The sequence below is a fragment of the Mycetomoellerius zeteki genome, unplaced genomic scaffold (genome assembly GCF_001594055.1).
Source record: "Mycetomoellerius zeteki isolate Tzet28-1 unplaced genomic scaffold, Tzet1.0 scaffold48, whole genome shotgun sequence".
NCBI lineage: Eukaryota > Metazoa > Arthropoda > Insecta > Hymenoptera > Formicidae > Mycetomoellerius > Mycetomoellerius zeteki.
In genome coordinates this window covers 398624-417460 of record NW_017257479.1, presented here as the reverse complement: position 1 = coordinate 417460, position 18837 = coordinate 398624, and the positions used below count along the sequence as shown (strand labels likewise).

General features: G+C 33.2%; 1 protein-coding gene across 2 annotated transcripts in view; it reads left to right on the top strand.

Moving 5' to 3' along the window:
- Positions 1–5491: 5491 nt before the first annotated feature.
- The window catches only part of LOC108727254 (uncharacterized), a 21117-nt gene continuing 7771 nt past the window's right edge, over positions 5492–18837 (top strand). The window contains exons 1-6 of one of the 2 annotated variants that reach the window (XM_018455299.1): positions 5492–5641; positions 9987–10204; positions 13875–13975; positions 14562–14713; positions 15014–15262; positions 16518–17010. In XM_018455299.1, the coding sequence (XP_018310801.1) occupies positions 10120–10204; positions 13875–13975; positions 14562–14713; positions 15014–15262; positions 16518–17010 (1080 nt within the window). In that variant the 5' untranslated portion in view covers positions 5492–5641; positions 9987–10119. Of the gene's footprint in view, positions 5642–9986; positions 10205–13208; positions 13345–13874; positions 13976–14561; positions 14714–15013; positions 15263–16517; positions 17011–18837 lie in introns of those variants that run through there. The other variant, XM_018455300.1, reaches the window with a different exon arrangement.

Below are 18837 nucleotides of genomic sequence, written 5' to 3'. Positions count from 1 at the left end.
ATATTTATTTATACAAAAATAGGATCAGAATTACGTCCCCATGATAAACATGGTAACAATCATTATGAATCTTGATATTCGGTTATCGTCATTTCCTACTAGACCGACTGAATATACTAGTATATCGTTTCTTTATATATAGATGTACGTGAATCAAGAAGCACTTTCGAGAAAAGCGTTTATCATTTTATAAACATACAATAATGTTGAATAAATATATAAAAATAACTATTTCGAAAATAAAAAAAGAAAATGCGTATATTATGTTACTTGAAATAAAAAATTACATTTTTGTTATATGTATAATAAATATGTTATAATATATTGTATATTATAAATTTATGTTATATACTATACTTATAAACATACTTATATATAATATAAAACTGTTTTATAAAATATCTAAATATATTTTTATATGTATATAAATGTCATATAAAAAACATTAATTATCGCATATTATATTTTAACTTCTTTTTACTTTTAATTATGAATTAAGTAGTTTATTTTATTTCAAATGTTTTTTAAAAAAAAGATCAATATTTCGTTGTTACTATGTTCTATCTATTTTCGATTAAAAACTGTACCGCTATAAGTTCGAAAATGTTTGTTGACGATCTATCGATGACAAAGTGCGTAGGACATGCTTTGAAATAGGCAGCGCAAACACCGACCGACTTGTGATTAATGTTTTTGCAGACGGCCGTTGTCGAGAACGAGCCCATAGGGAGCTCTCACTGTTTTGTAGCCAACCATTTGCCACTCATCCCTCTCGACATTCGTTACGAGTTGTTGGACGCTCCGATTGCTAGAATCTTCAAACGATTTGGAGAGGTAGTGCTTCTATGATTCAATGCGAAATTTGTCAAAGATCAGAAAAATTTTATTTTTAAACTGTCTTTGATTTAATTTAAGTTATTAAAATATAAATAATCATGCTATAAAACTTCAAAAATTAAAAATCTCTTCTTGCGATTTATATTTAATAATTGTGAGGTACTCAATATCGAAAATTCGGAAGGTGGGAGAGAGAGAGAGAGAGAGAAAGCGAGAGAAATAAAGATTTACAGAATTTATATTAACAATTATAAAATAAATAAATAAATAATAAAATGAAAATAAAAAGTTTTTCTATAAAATAATTTTCTTTAAAGAAATTTAACTTTAACCTTGTCGAAGAATCTGTTATTAAGATTAGGGTCTGAGAGACACTCTGGTATCGCCGTTGTGACAATAGGGAAATCGGAAACTTTCGCTCGCACCCTCGAATTCAGGATGCTAATTGGTAGGTGGTTAACCCGTAGCCACTGGCAAGTTTTCCGAGATTTATGAGCAACGCGGGCGTTGCGGCTAAAGGCGTGAATAAGCTCGAGTCATGGCCAGGGAAGGGCAACACAAGATTTTGAATTAAACGTCAACCGCACGATGAGACACGAAACTAACGTCTCGCTACGATGTCTGGCAATAACGATGCTTCCACAACTTCGTGCATTATTTCCACCTGGTAATAAGTTAACAACGAATGTTTCACGATCTTGAACGACAAGTCAGTCGGTTATAGACGAGATCCATATATCCGGCAATTCTAGGTCCATAAATCCGTCACAAATAACGATTTATGGGTCAGTAGATTTGAAAATGTAGAAACTACGAGAGAATATAAAAATACGAGGTATCACTAAAAAAATATAGAGGAAAATTCTGATAGTTGCAAATTTGAGAAATTTAAAGAGAAAAGTCCGCCAATACAAGTATTCAAAAATCTAAAGATTAAAGTTATGCAGAAAAATATAAAAAAAAAATAATTTCATCTAAATTTTGCGTAACAAGATCTATGCTTTAAATTAAAATTATCTAGAGCGATGCGTTGGAAAATTTAGAGAATTATTAAATATATATTTTTAATAAAGATAAAAGTAGTTACGTTATACGGCCTGTTTTTAATTTCTGTGTGCTAGGCGCACGAAAATTACAAAATTTCAAAACACGGTTTCGTCGTAATTATCATTTGTTCACCGACTGTGTCATTTATCGCTGTACGTTCGCGCTCGAGCGAATCTCACGTTGGTTTATTCACGCACCCGTATACGCTACGTTAAAGTATGAAAAATGATGGATCTTGCGTGGCTTAATGGTTCCATCCCCTTTTTTTCCCACGCGCGTTGTTCGCGCACTGTACGGCGAATCATTTTAGAAAATAATGATGTTATCGGTAGATACAGTCTAAAGATAAAATATATCTTCTCTCTCTCTCTCTCTCCTGGCAACTCATCGAAGAAAGTTGATATAATCACGCCATAAAACTTCAAAAATTAAAATCTCTTCTCGCGATTTATACTTAATAATTGTGAGGTGCTCAATATCGAAGATTCGACGAGAGAGAGAGAGGGAGAAATAAAGATTTACAGAATTTATATTGACAATTAATATTTAAAAAAATAAAAAAATAAATAAATAATTATAAAATAAATAAATAATAAAATGAAAATAAAAAGTTTTTCTTTAAAAAATAATTTTTTTTAAAGAAATTTGACTTCAACCTTGTCAAAGAATCTGTTATTAAGATTAGGATCTGAGAGACACTGTGTGACATGAAAAGAACTAAATCCCGAAAATAAAACAAAAGCTTCGAATTCCCTTTCTTCATAATACCTCTCGAATTGTCCACAATCTCCAATTTTCGTTTTGAAAAAATTCTATAAATAAACGTAATGCGTAATAAATGTATGATACGTGTCTCCATTTAAGTGGGATCTGTCCTCTCTCAAAAAAAGAAATAAGAAAGACGAAGAGGAGTTATAAATTGGGGGTGACGAAACTCGGCAAGATGCAAAGACCGTGGGGCAAGTGCAATGAAAGTGCCATTTGGTACATGCTCACCCCTACGACTGGCACGTGCCTCGAATATAATTTATTGCAGTTGGAATTTTGTGGGGTGTCTCGCTGATCCCCCGCGTGCTCTTTGTTCCTAGCGACGGGTACAAGCCACTTCTGTTGTCCGCTCGATACACGGGATCCCACCAATAATGACGATCACTCGACACCGAGTGTTTGGAAAAACTTTTTTCCGCAGGACAGGAAAAGAAAAATGGAATGATATAAAGTGAATTATTTTAGAAAACAAAGAAAAATAAATTAAAAGCTATTTAAACTGAAAAAAATTTACTAAATCTTAATATTCGATATTTCTGATTAGTACTAATTGTAAGTAAATGTTTATTTAGAGTAAATTTACTCAATAAAAAAAATGATAGTTAAATTAAATCAATGGTTTTGTATCAGATAAAGATATGTTTATTGTTTATATTTAGTAAATATTTACTTAGTACAAACAAATGTTTATTAAAATTTATTTTTTTTTCAATAAAGAAATTGTAAATATATTTTTTTAAATATTGAATTGAGCGTTTAAATTCTTTTCGTCAAAATGCAATCGAAAAAAGAGAAAATGGTATATAAATTCCCTGATATATTTAGAGTTAATTAAAAATTAATTAAAATCAATAAGCTTATAAAAAGTAATATTATTTCCTATAATAATTCTCGATAATTAATCAATAATTTCTCGCAATCAATAAATATATCGTAAAGGACATTACAAAATAAAATTGCTTTTGCTATCCATTCAATACCACACTTTCCCGCATCTTCCTAACGAACCTGTTTTTTTTTTTATCTCCTCGTGACAACTTGTGTTTGAAAGGAAGGACGCTCGTGGCATATATCGTTTGCGACGATATATCGACTTCATACGTGTCGCACTTGGAAATCGCGATGGTTTCGGTGGATCGTCCCAATAATTCGGATCTCGTATTTTGCCAAGAGCACCGCCCGAGCGAATCCCAGCTACCCTCATCGCCAAAACAACCACCCTCGCGTACGTGAGCGGGATGAGCAAGCGGGATCAGGCGGGAAAGAGGGATCAGCGGGAGAGAAGATCCAAAGTTTTCGAGTTCGTGAAAAGTTCGACGGTCTCTTCACACGTCTTAGGTTCTTTTTCCAGTAGAATGCCTCCTCTCGAAGTCGCGGTGGAATCGCTGCCGTCGACTTCATTTGATTCGAGTTTATTTTGGGCCATTCATTATCCGACTAGAATGGTACTGACCGAACTAGAACGAACCCAGATAGGAATCTGGGTAGATATCCGAAATAACAAAAACCGAATTAAAATAATCGATTTGAAATGTAATCAATATTAAGCGCAAATAAAACGAGAAAAGTTTAAAACATGAATGAACAAGACTATATTCGGTTAAGAATCTTAATAATATTTAAATATTTTTTATGTGAATTTGCACAAGTTTTAATTCAAGCAATTATTTGTCGGTCTTGAAGCTATGTAATAACTTAAATAATAATAATAATTTTTAGCAACACGCGGAAACTTGAATGAGATTTTCTAATTTTCTAATCTCCTTTTATCTTTCCTGATCTTTCCAATCTTCAAAATTAGTCTTCGAATTTCTCTTTTTCCTATTAACTTCTGTTTATATTTATTTACATTTTTGAAGAAAGAAATAAAAAATAAATCATGAATATAAGGTCAAATTAAAGCGAACTCTTTCAAATTGTAGACATAAATTTTTTTCTACATTCCTTGGCGAAAGTGCAGAGATTTTCCTCGAATTAAATGGCACCCTTTGAGATTGCCCCTTTCGCGATTTCCGTTTGCGATATTCTTAAAGCGTATTAGACTCCGTCACGAGTCCCGTGGGAGCAATCTCCTAGAAAGTTTCATTCAAGTTTGGTTGCCGGTTATATTCGTATATCCTTCCTGTCGTCTGTCCGTTAGGGAAATCCGGGATGAGATCAGGTGCAAGATTTGCCAAATTATATCTCATTTAATTTACGGATCACATTACGCGAAAGCTAATTTTATATCTTAAAATTAAAAAAAATCGAATCAATCTATATGTGTCAGAAATAATAATGTAATATTGTAACGAAATAATAATAATCACGTTGTTATTCAAAACAATTTCTAGGCATTTCTTAAAATTTCGTCTTTCAGCTTCACAACGTTTGTATAAAATCTAAATCGTGTGTGACGAATGTTCTACAGGAGATAAAACACATTATTGCGAGAGGTTCTCTCGTTAACAATATCCGAGGGATGCGTGGATTCTGCGTAATGCATCAAGAGCACGGCGGGGGTGGCCGGGGAGAAGAGCGCGGATGAGAGGGAGATGCTACTGGACCGAAATCTGGCCTCAGTCGTGCGCGACGCGCCATATGCGGTGGACCATTTGTCAGCCTGATCACAAAGGCCAATAATCTCGCATGACACGTGTGCCTGCCCCGATAAAAAGCGTTACGTGTCGCGCTGGAAGCGTTCACGGAAAAAGCTTTTCCACCACGACAGAAAGAATTCGGGTGTCGCGCGGTACGGTACGGGGCATGTGACACTGACAATAATGATAGCTGACTCATTTTCTTACATCTCAAGTATCGAATATTGATTAAATTTAGTCATCGAAATTTACTATATATTATTTGCAAAATCTATGAAGTAATCGGTCAGATTTGATTTCAATCGATTCGCAAGATGTTCTTGCTCTGTACTCCAATCTGGGACACGTGGCACTCGCCGATGAGGGAAGCACAAAGAATGTCGTAAGAGACCCTTCTTGATTCAAATTAGGTAAGTCGTACTCGTTTGTATATGCACTTACAAATTTATGTAAATTTAACGCTTAGTTAAACACAATTGGATCTTTTTGTGTCTTGGACATTTCTTTTCTTTGAAATAGCAGGAACGCTCAGCATGTAATGGTCAGCTCTATCCTTTCCTTCTTTTTAAATACACAACTTTATAAATACTTTCTAAAGTGTTGAAGTATATATATAAGAGTCACACAATATAAATGTATGTTTGTAAAAGTGACAAAAATTAACACGAGACGACCCATCAAGTATAGTAAAAGACCGTAAAATCGTCGTGTATAATGGGCTGTCTACAATAAGTTATTACCTAAGCTTTAAGTCCTAAACCGTAAAAAATTAACCGATAGTCGATTATTCTTCTCACATTCGGCTGTGACTGATCAATTTCTCACGGCTTGAGACTTAAAGCTTAAATAATGACTTATTGTAAAATATGCGTGAGGATTAAAAATGCATATATTATATAATAATTCAGTTATATATATCGTCATGATTATAAATTATGTTTGTATTTTTTCTCTCTCTCTCTCTCTCTCTCTCCCCATCCCTCCTCTCTCTTTCTCTTTAAGCTCCCATAAGTGCGCTTTTATTATATCTATTATTTCTAATATGTTTGTGATAATACACCCTTAAAATCTCATTCAACGTATTACGACCATAATTTCAACGTCAAATAAAGTTTAATCCTTTTAATGTAGAATTAAATTGCCTAATGGGTTCTTCTGAGCATCTGCAATTAAAACTTGATGCAATTGCGACGCGCAACCCTCAAATAATGCTAACTTTTAGAGAAATTGATCCGCTTAGCGAAAGCTTACTTATTTAATTATGATCGAAAACGTAGGAAATTAAATGAGCGTCGACGGATCATGTTGCAAAGCGTACAAAAAAGAAAGAGAGATAGCGACGATACACGAGATAGCTACTAAATTAACGGCGTCCCGGGTAACACCGTTATAAATATACCGAGATTTAGGTAATTACGGGGGTAAGACTGATTACGCCTAGCTCGCGCGGCCTTACATTTATTAGGGGCGGACAAAGCGGCGAGATAAGAGCCTGCTGAATCATGGCTTGATGAGACACGAGCGTGTAAATGTGTTTTCGGTGTAGCTGCGACAGCACTTAACAATTGCCCAAAATAACCAGAACCGTGTGTGCCATTCCGATGGAAAATGGCTTTTGCGCGTGTGCCGCTAAATTCGGACCAAATCGAGAATCAAAAATATGTGCATCATGCAACGCGATGCAACGTTCGGCCGACTCGCGCGACAGCGTGCATTTATTTGCCTAACACTATCTACGGACCAAAATATATATCTATGTATTTATTATGAAGCATTTAGGAAACGTAAGTTGTGCTAATCGATGAGAAAAATAAAAATTGATAACTAATGCGCGGGTGAAGACATGATACTCCACAGTTATGATATTTTAGCGACATCAGAGAAGAGCATAATAGTGACGGCAACTATAAAATTGACAACTGCACAAGTTTAATAAGTAGAAGTATCGTATATATAGTTCAATAAACTAATGTACATAGTTAAATAGACTATTTAATAGTTACAATAATTATGAAATAGTTTATTCAACTATGTGTGTGTGTGTGTACATATAAAACTTACATAGCTGTCACTTTTATAATTTTTCTATTAATTATTACATCTTTTTCTCTAAGTGTAGCGAATTCTAATTTCAATTCTTTGAAATAATCTATTTATAAAGAATTGTTCATATCGCGATAAAATGTTTATTAAATATCATTACTTTTTATTACGTTACTGTTTATTAAATGTCATTACAAAAAAAATTTTTTTTTCAATTACTTTGGACCAGACTACGTTCCTTATAGATTTTTGGATGCTGAAAATGATGCCGCAAGCAAAAAAATTCTAGCATGTCATATTTCCAAGATAATTGAGGTATAATACGTAAAAAATAATAAAATAAAATTTAAAAAATTTATTTTAGAGGGGATGAACAATACATTCATAACTTCTGATCGAAATTTCAAGATAACGTTAATCTTCTTTATAAAAAAATGTCAAATGTATCGCTAAAAAAACCATTTTTTACATATTAAACCTCAATTATTTTAGAAATCTTGATGTGCTGGAATTTTTTCGCTTGCGGCATTGTTTGCAGCATTTAAAAATCTGTAAGAGACACGTATTCCGGTCCAAATTTTTTGCTGTAAACTAGTGTAATTTTACTGTATATGGGAGAGAGATAATTATAAATAATTATAATAAAATATAAAGAAATTACTTAGAGTCCATGGTTTTTCTGGCACCATTCGATCTTTTTCTCTCATCTCTTGTTATGTCCTCATGTCACAACACTTACTCATGAAAATACGGCTAATTACGTGCATAATGCATCTCGCAAATCTTATAAAATATCCGTATTATTAATAAATAGTTGACGTATTATGACTTGATGTTACTCGATCCACGGATTCGTGTATTATTCTGCGAATCCGGAATAACGGTCGAGTTACATTGAGATGCGGAATATTTAAAGTGCGACGGAAAATCTGTTCGATGTCAAGTTAAAAGAATCGCTCGTAAACATCATAATGAGATGATAATTTATGAATATTCTATACAGCTTCGATTATTATTATTATTCTGAATATATACAGAAAGAACGATTTTACTTAAGAATACACAAATTCAACTAAATAATAAATCTGAAAATAATTTTGTTAAATCATAAAAATAATTATGTATAGAAAACTCAAACGTCATAAGCAGTGCTGCAAAGAATTTTAACATTTTAGCAACTAGCTTGAGTGTCCTCCCTATTTTAACAATCCAATAAAATTATTTTTATATCTATATTTAGCTAAATGTTTAAATACTTCAGGAAAACTGTTCTTTCGTATACGAATCGGGTATAATATCTGTTCCCTCGATAAGATAACGAATCATTGATTACGACAGTCGATTGGTAATTGCTAAACGTTCACGAAAGAAATAATCACGTTTCTTTACATTACTTGCAACTCGAAGGTGGATAATTGTAATGATGCACGGATCGACTGCTGTTTTCCCGCTCGAGCATTAATAGTTGCACGAATGGTAACGATTCTGTGTATAATATATGATATGCTGTACATCATAAATAACCATTGGAGCGCTAACCGTTCGTTGTCACGAAGCGCTTTGAACGCGTTTGATACGTATAAAATGTAATATTCTCCTTTTGTTTCATTTTAAACTGTTTTCCCCAAATGAATTACTATTTCACGTTTCGCGTGCTCTGTTCCGCGAAATTGTTGTACGAGATAATAATCAATTTCGCTCGATTAAGAATTTTTTTGTTAAAGAAAACATTAAATAATTTGTATGTTAGTTATTACAGTTTGCTGTTCATAATTAGCGTTATCAATATTTGCTTTATATTACGAAATATTTCAACATAATGTTATCTGCAGATTTTATCGTAAATGATCACAATGTCAAACGCGAATGCATCTTACTAATTTAAAAAAATTAAAATAAAAATTATTACAGAAAATTATTTAATCGCGAGGAGAAGTATAATCTTCAAAAAACAATCGCATTTTATTTTTCTTATTATCGCAAAGGAGTTAAAGTCAGCAACTTGTTGCGTCTCATTTATCGTGCAATCCTTTCTTGTCCTTCGACATTCGTGTATTCCGACTTATATATTTCGACGAGAATCGATTACTTCCGCTTGGAGAAGAAGGTATATAGTTGGATTTTGAACTTCTTGGTGTTCCGGGTCTCCGGAATAAAAAGATCTGATTATCCTTTGTTTTTTTTCCACGGACAATTCGGTCGCCGCTGCTCATCCGGGAGAAAAAGAGAGAAGGATCTTGGAAAGTTCTTAAAGACCGATGCTATTTCTTCAAGAGGAATCACTGGCCGTGGCTTGTCTCTCTCTCTTTCTCCCCGAGATGGCTCAACAACTTTGAAATTTTTCGTCGCGTCTTCTAAAGTTACAAGGCTTACATGTATATCCCTCGTTCCTACTCTCCGCTTATCCACCATCCTTCAACTTTATCCCGTCTTTTATTTTTACGCCATTCATCTCTTCCCATAAGGGAAGATACGTCGAGAGAATCTCGAATGAGCAGGCGAATTAAAAAAGGAGAAAGATCAAATCAATTTTTTGCGAAACTACGAACTCTCAAGTTTCTTCGGTGTCAGCCAATGTCTTTAGTGTCAACGCGAGTGTTAAATTTGGATCCATTTTGTTACTAAACTAATGAAGTCTAATCTAATATCTAGAGATAACTAACGAGTTAATGACCGTGGAGATCGTGAAATAAGTTTGCGACTTTTTCGCAGATAATCTTACCTCTTGGCCACTTGAAGGGTGAGGATCTGCTATGAGAAGAGCGGAGAATCATGTTTAAAGACGAAGGGCGAGAAGGCGCAGACACGAGGTCGTGAAATCGCCTTATAATACACCGCGGCGAAGATGAGATCGGAAACTGCTTTGTATCTGCTCTCGCTGCTGATCCTGTCGCTCAATGATCCTTTATGGGCTTCCGCGGAGATCAGAGGTTCGTTGATAACGCAATTGAATATGTTGACTAATTAGTGCTGCAAACAAGACATTATTATCGGTTATTATCGAGTTATATATCAAGGTAATTTTAACTTTCTTAACTCTCCGTCTACAATCTGGGTCTTTTCTTGGAACGAAATATTTTCAAATTTCTCCGGAATGAAGAACGGAGTCAGGTTCCTTTATTGCTATAAATTTTTAAATAAATTTTCATTTTTTTCTCATTTTTACTCTTTCAATTTTTAACAAAAATAAAGGTTTTATCATTTGTATTAAAAGATCCAGATTGCAGATGGAGAATTAAATATGTAAATATAGTTTTTTTGTAATAGATATTATATTTCTCTTTCTTTTTGAATAATTTATATACCTATACTATATTGTTTGTATTGGGATAAATCTGTTCGAGCAATTCGCAAATAATTCGATTGAAGAGAAACTGCAATTTCGACAGAAGCCTCCACGAGAATGAAATTGCGTAGCTTAATGAAGTGTGAAGGGCGAAACTCTATCGAGAAAGGATGTTGATCACCTTTGTAATGGAATAACATTCGCCTAGATCGAGGGACAACGTATTTAACGCTACCGTTAAAATTGCTGATGAGTGCGAGTAAGAGATTAAATGTGTTTCGTCCTTATTCGTCAAATGAAACAGATATATAAAAATCACAATTACATGGAAATATTTCGGGAAAGTAAATGTCATATCTATGGCATTTAATTTCTCGAAATATTTCCATGTAAATGAAAAAATATACAGTAAAAAATTTTTATTGAATTTTTAACCATACACATCAGAGTATCAATTTATCGTAATGCGACTGTATATTATTTAAATATTGGGTATACAAATAAGTTTTAAAGCGTTTTTTTGTGTAACGTATAATTTAAACTTAGAATTCAAATATTTTCGCGCTCTTTTGATATGTAGTGGCGCTTAATGTGTACTATTAAAAAATACAATTGATTTCACAAAATTGGAAACTTAACCTCAAAATTAAATGGTTTTAAAATGGCGAGCGACAAGCAATTTATTCGACTGCATTCGATACGAATTTCATCAAGGAAAAAGCGCTGCTAAAGCATGTGAATCAATTTGTTCTGTTCTTGGAGTCAATGTTGTATCCAAAAGTACGTGTGAGTTTTGGTTTAGGCGATTTAAAGAGGATGATTTTGATGTTAGCGATAGAGAACGTAGTGGTGCTCCTCGGAAGGTTACAGACAATGAATTGCAAGCATTACTCGATCAAAACTCATGTCAAACACAAAACGAACTTGCACAGCAACTTGGAGTAACTCAACAAGATATTTCAATTCGTTTACGGCAGATGAAAAAGATTCTGAAGGAAGGAAAGTGGGTGCCGCATGCATTAAGTTTGCATTTGCTTCATGATAACGCGAGGCCTTATGTTGGCAAACCTGTAAAGGAAACGTTGCTAGCTCTTGGTTAGGAAGTTTTGCCGCACCCGGCGTATAGCCCAGACATAGCCCCTTCTGATTATCATTTATTCCGGTCAATGCAAAACGCCTTATCCGGTATATACTTTCGAGCATTTGAAGAATTGCGAAAATGGGTGGATAATTTTATCGCATCGAAAGACGAAACCTTCTTCTCTTTTGGAATTCGCAAGCTCTGCCCGAAAGATGGCTAAAGGTCATAGATAATGATGGAGATTATTTTGATAATTGAGTGTTTTCGTTTCTAAATAAATAAATATTAAATTTCATTAAAAACGCTTTAAAACTTATTTGTACACCCAATATTTTATGTTAAATTAATATTTAATATTTTTTAGTGTTAAAATAACATAATTTATGAATAATTGAACAAATAACATAAAAATAATGTAATTTTAAAATATAAATCCTAAGATAAATAAATAAAATATGAGTGTATGTATAAATTTAACATTATAAATGTTAATTTCACCGAAGAAATATGCTTCCACAATTTTTTTTATATTTTTTGTGTAAATTTTTACCTAATGTTTGTGTTACTATCTAACATATTTATCTTTTGTTAAATTAACACGAAAATTTAAATAGACCGTTTGTGACACGCAAAACGCGTTAAATTAAAACAAATTTTCCAACTTTATAAAAATACAAAATATCTGACATGTTTTTCCTGTACTTGATGTCAAAAGAGTCGTTAGTCGATGACTATTCATATCCCTTGAAACGAGAAAATCATTACGCAGAAAAGCGTAAATACTGCCCGAGGATACTTGCTGTAATTAATCGTATGCATTGTCACGCGTCTTTGATATGGATGGCCTGCGGCGGTCGTATACCCATGCACTAGCATCAATGAAAGGTACTAAATATATACTTCTTAAGAAGTAAAAAAGTGCAGTACAGTTTTCAAGTTACATAAAGAACAAGAGGGGAAAGAAGGATATATAAAAACACATAAAATAAGGATACATAAAAATACATGAAAAAATTCATTACATTTATATAAACGAAATGTAATATATATGCTATTATACTCTCTAAATCTGAATCAGTGGATAATCACTGATCTCAGTGCCAAATATGCCACTGATAATCAGTGAATTAAATGTGAGATTCCTAACTTAGCTAATCTTTATTATGTGATCTAACTAATCTTGTTTTAGTTGTTAAATTCAATGAATATGGTATTGGAAGATTGAAATTAACGTGCAAATATCAGTATTTTAGTCAAATAATGCTCTCAAATATTCTTTCTTTTTTGGGTGAACTTCACTGATTATCAGTGCCAAGTATGCCACTGGATAATTAGTGACTATTCACTGATTCAGATTTAGAGAGTATATATATTTTATCTTATTTATTAAAGTTTGTTTACCGTAAAATAATTAAGTTTTGGCTATATTTAAGATTAATTTCTAACAACGTAACTAAAATTTAATCAAATATTTGGCACAATTTATAAAAGATGTTCACGGGAATAATTTTTAAACACTATCAATTAATTAGTCGAACAATGGCATTGAACGAACACAGACGTTTCACGCGTGTACACGCACGCGTGCACGCATGATATAATTAAGGTGACAAATATAGCCGAGTCGGGAAGCAGAAATGCATGAGACGAAACACGATATTGGCAAACGACGCCTCAGTTCAGCGAGATTGCTTACATCAATGGTAATTAATTAGCCAGTAAACTCTGAGTAATTTCATTAGTCTGGTGAAGGGTGAGGGTCGTTAAATAAACAAGGTCGTGTTTTCCTCGGCGAATACCATACCGGCGGCATTCGATAACCGTTTCTCGTCCTTTCCTGTGAAATAATTTGCCTGGGGAAATCAATTCTGTAAAATCTCGAGGAAATCTTGACGGAAGGGCCAAAGAAATAGGAAGTAATATACGAAATATTATTTGGGGTAGCCGAACACGTAATATCCGAATTTTATTTTGTTCAAATATTACTTGTAGATATTCTAGATTGTATACAGTTTACACCAACGCGTTTTTATCTGTGAGAAAATAAAGGAAAGTGAGAAATATATAACTATTTAATCGGTGCATTCTGCATTTTGGAATGTGCATGTTTTTTCAGATGAGATTTTTACAATTTTTTTTTCATTACGCACTCGCGCTTGTTTTGCTGTAAATACAAGGTATCTATGCGCGTTATTTTTTTTGTTGGAACGATACATTTTTTACGTTACAATAGGATGCAACCGTACCATCAGAAATTCAGTCGGCTGGATACGCTGGACTGGGCGAATGGGTCGATGCACCGTGCGAATCAGAGCACCACTCAAGGATCCGCAGGTTAACACAATTATTTGCATTTGATTATATTTAACGAATTACTTGGTAATAAAAAATAAATGCAATAAATAAGCAAATAAAAGTTAGAGAGAAACAGACAATTAGTGCACTTTAACTCTTAAACACTGCACTACGACAATAATATACTAGATATCTAATCCATTCGATTATTTACAACTTTCATAATGAATATATTGTAAATTTGTTTTAATCGAAACGATAAACATTAATCTTTACAGAACGGGAAAGCCACTATAGTGTGGCGTTAAAACAGTGGCATATTTTTAGACAAAGAATATTTACAATAAAAAAAATATATAATAAATTATATAATAAATTGTATTCAAAGGAAAAATTGTAAAATTTTTAAAAATAGACTCTCTTCTCTAAAAATTAAAGAACATAATGACCAAGAAAATATATGTATCTTTATTGATAAAAAAGTAGTTAGCAATGGAAAAAACATTGCACAAGCATTGTGGGAAAAGAATGCTGGATCTGATATAAGGAAAAGTTTAAAAATATACAGTAATTAATAAAAAGTAGACGTTAATTAATAATCAAATAATATGTGTACTTATTGTAGGTGATCGAAGTGAAAATCAGGAGGTTACAGGTAGGCTTCTTGAAAGAGGCCCGTTGCGAAGGAGCATATTTTCAATTCTCAGACAACGCCGATGATCCTGATGACGAAACAACAGGTCGATATTGCGGTCATGTGACTGGAAACGCTACGAGGTATTTACTCCTTTTTCGTGAAGCATATGAATCCCGTCGACTCTCAGGTTTTTAGCTAACGTGCTTTCCAGCAAGAGACAGAGTGCAACTCAATGATCATTTCATCTTTATTTAACATTGACAAACAACAAGGATTTACTGTGTATTCCCCTACAGCACAAAAGTTGCAGCAACAATGCTGCAACATTGCAGCGTTATTGCAGCGATATTACTGCAAATTCTGTGCTGTATGGGTTATATTATACTGTGTCGTATGTGTTTTGCTGGAAAGCACCCAAAATCTTGTTCGCGATCCCACAGGTTATTTCTACGTCGCGGTCCCGATCTGACGATCACCCTGTCATCGGACAAGCAGTTCGCCTCGGTGAATCCGGTCATCTTTTCCGCCCAATTCTCCATCTTGCCAATACGCCTGGCGGTCGAGCGTCATCGCGGCTATTCCATATCCACGTCATCAACGTGTCCTGTGGAGTGTACCGTACGCAACGAGCACAGGTCCTGCAGATTGACCTCGCCGGGTTATCCCAGCGTCTATCCACGTGGGATTAGGTGCGCACTACTTTGAGACCATTAAGCTCAAACTTGCCGAAGTTTCGAACGAACAGTTCACCAAGATAACACTAACCTTCTGTTCGAACCAACAAACTCTGCTTGCTGCAAATTCTGCTTTCTTACGTTTCAACACTAATTATACGTTAAATATCGAACGGGTAGAGTCGTTCAAACATTCTGGCGGAACTTATCAAACTAATTTGGTTTGAAACATGTTTTCCGAGAATAAAACGCCGAGAGAGATAAAATTTTCTCAATTTCAAAGTTCTAAATTACTAACTGTGGCGCTGCATGTATCGTGCTGCGTGAAAAGAATGCGTGGAAAGAACGATTTTACTAAAATCTAAAAATTCAGATAGATATAGATCTAAAAATAATTTTGTTGGGCCATCAAAGTAGTTATGTAAGAAACTTAAGCATGATGAATAATGCTGCAAAAAATTTTGATATCGCAGCAACCAGCTTGAACTATATAATTGAGGGGATGGGCGGAATAAAGACCTAATTACAAAATCTTTATTTTGATAAAAATTAAAATAACTTGTTACTTTTTTATTATATCACAAATGGGAACAGCATTAAATGTATATTTATATAATATTTTTGAGAAGTTATATGTTATAATATTTCTCTATTATGATCAATATTTAAAAAGTTATTTGCAATTTAAAAAATGCACTTAATTCCTTTTTCCGAATATTGATCATAATATTGTAAAAATCGAAGAAAGAAAAGACTATGAACTGCAGAAATGTTTTTTATTTTCACATTCTTCTAAAAGAAATACAAAATGAATATGAAATACATTTTACTTTTACTTGTACAAAATAAATTGAAATAATGTTCAATCATCATCTGATAAGTTTTCGTAAGATTTTTTAACATAAATATGTTGTAATAAAAACACATTATTGTCATTCCATTTTCGTTCAGTCTCTGGTTCTCATTAATAATCTCATTAATAATTTTAAATCATTTATGCTCTTTTTTCACAGATTATATCATTTTCACTACCACAGGAGAATCGAAATATATATAAATATATTTAACTAATGTAAGGAACATCAATTCCTTGTTTATTTGCACTGATCTCCAGAAAAAGGATCTAAGTAATTATGCCTTTATTCTGCCAATCTTCTCAATTATTTTGATAGTTCAACAAAATTATTTTCAAACTTATATCTAGCTACTTTTTAGATACTTCAGCAGAACCGTTCTTTCCATGTGATTGCCGAATTTGGTCGATTCTCAGATGTAGGATAGCCTTGGAGTCGAACGCTGGTCGCTTCAGGATAGGCGGTCAGCCGGAGGATCTTTTCGACTTGATGAACTACACCGATCAGGAGAGCTGCCAGATGGAGAATTGCGAGGATTCCTTCGACTCCAGGGAAAAGGGATCGTCGGTAGCGAAGGGTCAGAATTTTATCGAAGCGGATGAATCTATTATCGGGGGCGATTGGTCGAGGAATGAGTACAGTAGTCGGATTCCTGCGATGAAACACACCGCGGAAACGAATGGACAATTAGCGAGGCTCAGGCATTACAAGAAAAAGACGATGCAGCAGTATAGGGGAGAGCAACATCGTCACAAAGAACTGCCGCTTAAGTCCGACACAAGTGAGCCGAAGTTTCGCATAAAATCAATGCGTTCGAAGATAACGAGAAAGAACCATCGAGGGGTCGTCCCAAACCATTACTTCAATAGCGATTCTAAAAGGCCGAGCGAAACGATCAGTAGAGCGACGGTATGTAGCTCGTTTAAGCTTAAAGAAAAACGCATTAGTGGAAGCAGATCAATGAATTTTTTTTTGCTAATTTGCTAATATAATTGCTCTGCTTAAAGTAATACATATGCATTTCTTCAGTTGACGAAATTGCTTTACTTATTCTGGGTGTTCAATTAGCATTTTAAAGGTTTATTTCAATTACTATTTTAAAATATTATTTCAATTCTTAAGTATATATATTAGACTGACAAGGAAAAGAAAATATTTTTTTTAATCAGCTCAAAAACTTCCATTTCATGTCAAAAGAACACCCCTACATTTTTATCAAAAAATATTAAGATTTCAAGTTTCACGATTACGTTTTAAGAGATATTTCTGAATCGGCTTCACGGATTGCAAAATTTTTTGTACAGAATTAAAGAACGCATAAAAAGAAAGCCTAGAAACTATGATTTCACGAGAAAATCGGAAAAAAATTAAAAAATTCACTTTTCCTGGCATCTAAAACTGTCACTTGAGGTTAACATTTGCTTGATATAAAAGTTTTACAGCTTGTAGATTGAAAATAAGCATCTAGCGAGATTCAGCTTATTTGAACAAACACTACTAAGTTTGTAGAATTAAGATTCAAAGCGTAGAAAAAATATATCTCCTAAAACGAAATTATGTGCTTTACAAGGATTTACTTTTTTCCTCTTTTATAGATTCGAAAATCCTTTTCCAGAATTAAAGTATACGCGTTTATTAATACGTGTTTGTGAGATGGAATTTATTCCGAGAAAAAAATTTTAAAGAACAACAACAAATTTCGAAATTGAAGTCTCAAAACAAATTTTTTATTATTCTCGACATAAACTCCATCTCACAGACACGTATTAATGCGTATACTTTAATCTTGGAAAAGGATTTGAGAGAGAGAGAGAGAGAGAGAGAATCTATAAAAGAGGAAAAAAGTATTTGTTATACAAAAATTACGATTTAGTCGGTAATACAGACGGTTTTAGGATCCCCTTAAGCAATTTTTGCATCAAATCAAACATGTATTAAGAAAAATCGAAATTTTGATTTAAAAATCGTTTATTAGCGATCTCTAATGCCCGTATTCATAGTCAGATCTTGTACGTAAGGCTTCCTTAAATTTATCTTTAGATGCTCAATAGCCAATGAAATAATTCGTAAAGTATCTAAAGATAAATTTAAGGAAGCTTTAAATATAAGGCCTGACTATGAATACGGGCATGTACTATGAATATCTTAATATTCTTTGATAAAAATTTAGGGGTGTTCTTTTGGCATGAAATGGAAGCTTTTCAGTTGAGAGGCCGATTAAAAAAAAATATTTTCTTTTTCCCTTGTCAGTCTAATATATATAATCATGAAACAATTATTGCTATTTAAGACTCTTGTTCATTCACTACTACTATCTCAGATTGTGACGTCAGAAACGAAAAAATATATAATATATAATAAATACATAATCTTGCAAAATATAATATATTAATATAGAAATGTTTTAATAAAACAATTTATAAAATAAAATCGACTTGTAAAATACACCGAAAACTCTCTTTTTATTTCGTTAATTAAGGATGTTCTGGCTATAGAGTCCCAGACAAAAGTTACTCAAATTTGAAATTGATGAAATTCTATACTTTTATAAGTTAAAATATGCGCCGTATTGTGAATAGAACCTAAATAATGTCAGTTAATGTGATATTTGGCATTATAAATGAATATATTTATAAATAATAATAAGATCAAAAGGCATACACCACGAGCGCTCGATGTCGTCAGCGAGACTTCTTTCGAAGTCTATACATTCACATTCAATTAATCGTATTTGTT